We start from the raw sequence: 5,484 nt of genomic DNA on the forward strand, positions 1-5,484 counted from the left end.
ATACTTTCCTTTAATTTTAGTCAAAATATTTCCTAATTTCTGCTTTTCTAACTCAAACCTTAGGTTTAATTTCTTATAAGTTAGCGTTACGTAGTGTTGAAAACATCCAAAAAGTGACAAACATTGAAAAAAAGCGTCAAAAATGTTGAAAACAGGGACAAAAACACAAGAAAAAGTAAAAAACATCAATAAAAAGCGTCAACAAAAGTGTTGATTTTCAATTTTGACGGGGAGACAACACGAGGGTTAAAAATACATTTGTGGTATCAAGTGTCTGTAAACTCTTTTCAGGGAAAATAACATCTTTTGCAAAGAATTAAAAAAAGTAATTTTTACAGCTTCTTTTAAAGAACTGGGCATGGGTATGAGCACCTGTAACAACTGCAGGTGAACAGAAAGCTGCACTACAAACACAAACCTAAACTTCATTCAAATGAAATCTGGTGCTTAACACTTAACTAAACAAGAGGTTCTGAATTAAATGGATTTGTTTTGCATTAACATGTCACACATGCATTTCAAATAAATACCATACCATCTTTTTTCATAGACTATCTTGTCTGTTTTGTTTATATAAATGTCTGATATACTCACCACTGAGGGCATGTAATCTGTCCCTGACACTGGGGACATGTGGGGCTGGATGTGTTGAGCGGGTAATGACTCAAACTAAGGTCTCGATTTCAAGTCAAGTTTTTCAAGTCAAGAGCTTGTTGCTCGGAATGTGGCCTTCATCAGGATCTTACAACGTATTAAAAAGAACATGTAATGCCCCTTGAAAGCAGTGAAGTTAAGCTCTCTGATATCTCTACTGACTTCAACTACTGGACACATTTCTATGACATTTGTAGTGCTGATTCATTTTACAAATATATTCTTAATGACAGTTACTTAAGACTGAACAATCCAGATTGTTTAGGACTGTCAGAACATCTCAGAAGAGTGCTGTCTTCATGGGTTTATTCTTTTTTTACAAAGGTCCAGTCCTGGGGCATTAAAGGATATAGGCAATCAGTCCTCCTGTTCATACAGACCATTAAAAGATTCCTTCCTAACATAACGGATTTGGGTCAAAATAAACAGTTCTCGATTACTGCAAATTTCATCTAAAGAGAAAATGTGGCGATAGTCTCAGTTAGACAACTCAAGTGGGTACCTTTCAAAGTTTAAATCTTTTTCTTACTTTCGTTCCACTGCGGCTCAATAGGAAAACACTGCCTGTGGACTCACAAACAGATGGTTTTATACAGGTAAGTTTGGAAGATGTTTTTGATTTGACTCACTTAGACTGCTAAAGCCTCACATTATAGCTTTAGTTAAACTTTGGTATATATTTATTGCACAAAACAAAGATTTCGAGTTACATTATACGAACATCAGATATACGAGAAATTCTTTTTAAAGGCCGGTATAAAAAAGGATGACTTAATACAGAGAGAAAAACCTTTTTCAGACCAACTTAAAATTGTAAACCTATCTTTTAAAAGATGTTAAAAGATTTAAGAGCTGTGAAGCTTATGATCAAAGTCTATGACACCTTTACAGGTCTGCAGGCTGGCTCAAAAAACAAATCCTCGGTCATCTATCTGTACAGTGGGTTAATTATAGTAGACCATATGTATATACCAAATACGTACACCATAGAGCAGAAACATCTCAGTCTACAATAAGACAAAGCTGACATGCATATCAGCTGGGTCATTATTTGAGTTCATTTCAATTTCTGTCAAATCAGCTTCACTATATCCGCTCCGAATCATTATTACAGCTTACTATTGGTGTATAAAAATCTAAGGACACACATTTGATAACGAGGAAGCAAATATAATTCCGGTAGCAATAAAAGTCCTACTGGCCTAGTCAGTACAATGTACAAAGTTCAATAAATACAAAATATGCGCTTTGTTATCAATCAGTCTAATTTTCATTTTTAACACATTCTTATAATACCATGTAAACCCCCTAAGGTGTTTAAGATATTTGCATAATGTTACACACACACACACACACACACACACACACACACACGATGTATGTCATTATAATCCACATGCTCTGATGAAAAAAACCTACAATCACAATGGGCCAGTTGTTAAGATTATCAGATTGGATCAAATCTTGAAAACGGGATACTGATTTCCAAATCTGGATCATTTTGAACAAATGCTTTGAACAACTGGCCCACTGAGGTTTGTGAAAAAATTCTGACAAAAATATAAGCTTCCCTCGTGTGTCCAAAGAGAAGCAGCCACATCTCAACAGCACTGAAAAATTATTGTTTTTCATTTTTTTCCCCTGGTTTTCTTCGTGCCAATAATTCTATTTATAGCTGCAAAGAATACACCTGTGATCATAACGTTTTTAGAAGGAGCTTTAGAGTCACAACATCTTAATAACAGCAGTGTAGTAGTGCATGTAAAACATGCTCACATTTACATATAAGGTTTGGCTGAGAAAGGTGAGCGGACAGGGCAACCTTCCTTCAATGCCCCTATTTCTACTGTGCCTACAGCCTTTTTTCTTCCCCCAAAATATTACTATTCTAATGTTTTTTAATAAAACTTAACCTGGAGGTTCAGGGTAGCCAATTAAAAAAAAAAAAAATTTAAACAAATTTAATTTTCTATTTATGTGTATTCATAAGCTACATCCTGTTAACATTTCCAGATTACCTCAACTGATAGATACAATTGTTTCAATTTATAATTTGTATACTGTTATCTATCTGTCTATCACCGCTGACTGTCACCTCTGTGGGAGGGCCCCAGCAAATAAGGAAGCCCTCACTAGGCACCACAGCTAAAATACCTGTAGCATGTTTAGAGCAAACAGTAAAAACGTCTTTTAGTTTTTCCTCACACAATTAGGGGGTTATTTATTGTCACTTTACTGAAACATTGTTAGCCGCTTTTAGCCCATTTTTATTCGGCTATGTAGAGCGGTATTACGCGGTGGGGAAATCCGTCAGTGTGATGTCAAAGCCTGTGGACAGTCGAGAGGCGGATCTGAAGGAGCCCAGGACGTCCACCACCTCTACAGCGTGTCTGAGCAAAATGAAACATGGATGAGGAGGTCGCCGAAAGTTGGGAAGCTGCTGATTGTGGGGTAAATAATGAAAGGCTTAATATACCTTCAGCTAAAGGCAGATATCCTTTTGGTAGCTTCTCTCGAGTCACAGGGTTGCTTTTAGAAGTTTTCACAACGTTGTTCTGTGTCACCGACTCCCACGGGCCAACAATGTGGCTAAAGCTAGCGTTAGCTTTAAGAAACTTGACGCGCTAACGTCAAGTAGCGTTAGCTAGCTAGCGAGTGAAAGGCTTAATAAGACTTAACCAACTTACTAGCCAATTTTACTATTGTTAACTAATTTCGCATTAAATAACATCAGTTGTTCTAATTACTAGCTAACGACTCTTGAGTTACATGACGCGAGCTAAAGAGTTCCTGGTGAAATGTTTGTTTGGTTGACGGGGGGGGGGCTCATGCTAAGCTAGCTATTTATTGCATGGCTAACACGGAAAACGTGTTAATTTGAATGTTGGCTTACTTAATGGCAAATGTACACACCTCGTACAAGACCGAAGACCCATCCGCGAGCTTACATAGTCTTATAGTCACCCCGGCATAACGTTAACGTTACATTTTATAACACTTAACAAAATGATTCAAGTTAGCAGCAGTGTGGATCAGTTTAATATGTCGACATTTTACTGTCAAAGTGAGATAAGTAACTATGCGAGATCGATTTAGATCTTACAAAGATCGAACAGATTATTTAGCTAAATGTGTACAGCAACGATCACATTATCGTTAATTTAGCACGTTTTTAACGGAGTCTGGTATTCTACATACTAATGTCAGCTTGCCTCACTGAATTGGTAATTTCCTGCAGTTTACAAGGCCAAGTAGTTGGTTGTTGTGGGACAACAATTTCGGCCATGTTGTCAACTAACTTCCACTGGCCATAGTGGCCGGGGACGAGCTAACGTCAGTTAGCAATGTGGCAAAAAGCGGAAAGTTGCCAACATTTAGCTGAAACCAGCTCTTCTCGCGGTAGTTTGGTAGACTACTATGGCTAGCTTGTGACGTCCTGAACATGGCTGTGAGAAGGAGTTAACGTCAGCAGCTTGTCAGTTTGAGTTTAAAGTTACACATCTTTTTTTAAGATGTCTTCATGGGGTTAGTCTGCACAAAATGCACCACGTCAAACCTTAAATAACCATTTTCGCTGGCAACATCAGCCGGCTAATGTTGCTAGTTGAGTACTTTCTGTTATGACTTGGCAGCTGTCCTACACATGTATAAATAGCTTGTAATTGTATCCTGCTTTACATCCACTCTCCAACTTGCTTACTACCGGCTGCACTGTTCTTTCTGCCCCAAATCAATTAGTCCATGTTTGTTTACATGAATATATGTTTGCTCTATTTTTCCCCCAACAGGAAATGGAAAAACAATTAGAGGAGACGCTAAGGATCAGCCAGAAAGAAAAGTAAGGCCTTAGAAAAAACATGGCCCATATTTGTGACTTTTTAAAAATGATTGCTTCAATATCCATTCAAAACAATGCTGTTTTGCTATGTGTCTTGCTCATCTGTAAAAGTACACACCTGGACATAACCTAAGACTTTTTTTTTTTTTACTGATCATTAAGAACCACACTCCAGCTCATCTTACAGGTGACCTACCAAGAGACAATTTTATTTTTAGGGATTCACAAATTCGATTCCCTTTATCTATTTTTGTTGGTAATTATTTAATTCATTCTTTTTTTTTTAAATGAGCTTAATTCAGAAATTATTTGTAAACCTATTTGACCAAGTATGTTACTTTGCCGATGAAGCAGGGAGAATTTGAATCAGTAATAAATGTTTTTGGATTTATGTTCTAAGTCTTTTGGCCATGGATGTATCATCTAGCTCTTATTGGCATTAACTCTCTCGCTTCATTGCCTCTTCCTGTCTGTCATGTTACTAATTGTGGGTGGACTGTGTTCTGTTGGGCTGCTTCTAGGGAGTCCAGTAATAATTCCTCGCAATCTCCATTGAAGACAACCATGGTGATACAGGACGACTCTCTACCAGCAGCACCCCCACCTCAGATACGCATTTTGAAGCGGCCTACAAGTAACGGGTCATTGGGATCACCCTTGAATCAGAATAGGCCTACACCACAGGTCAAGTCTCTGGCCCAGCGGGAAGCAGAATACGCAGAGGCCAGGAAGAGAATACTGGGCAGCGCCTGCCCCGAGGAGACAGCTCAGGACAAACCCAACACTGATAGGTAATAATCCACAAATGTTGACAGTTTAATGGTTTTACCCACAGGCTGACAACACCTTGCTGAAGGGCTCTTGTAATTGGTATATTCCACATTGTGCTAAAGACTTTTATTTTTGTGAGCTAAGTATCCAATTTAAAGAGGACAGCAAACATCTTAAAACATCTACATTACTTTTAGACTACAGTCTTCAATTAGATGGGG

At 38.0% G+C, this 5,484-nt stretch overlaps 1 protein-coding gene and 1 long non-coding RNA gene across 3 annotated transcripts in view; both read left to right on the top strand.

Moving 5' to 3' along the window:
- LOC116693101 (uncharacterized) overlaps positions 1–5,484 on the top strand; it is a 25,378-nt gene that overhangs the window by 17,416 nt on the left and 2,478 nt on the right. The window lies entirely within an intron of this gene.
- Positions 2,861–5,484, top strand: part of szrd1 (SUZ RNA binding domain containing 1) — a 5,028-nt gene continuing 2,404 nt past the window's right edge. Inside the window, exons 1-3 of one of the 2 annotated variants that reach the window (XM_032521805.1) lie at positions 2,861–3,105; positions 4,443–4,492; positions 5,014–5,283. In XM_032521805.1, coding sequence (XP_032377696.1) covers positions 3,061–3,105; positions 4,443–4,492; positions 5,014–5,283 — 365 coding nt within the window. In that variant the 5' untranslated portion in view covers positions 2,861–3,060. The remainder of the gene's footprint in view (positions 3,106–4,442; positions 4,493–5,013; positions 5,284–5,484) is intronic. The other variant, XM_032521806.1, reaches the window with a different exon arrangement.

Source organism: Etheostoma spectabile, chromosome 7, assembly GCF_008692095.1.
Source record: "Etheostoma spectabile isolate EspeVRDwgs_2016 chromosome 7, UIUC_Espe_1.0, whole genome shotgun sequence".
NCBI lineage: Eukaryota > Metazoa > Chordata > Actinopteri > Perciformes > Percidae > Etheostoma > Etheostoma spectabile.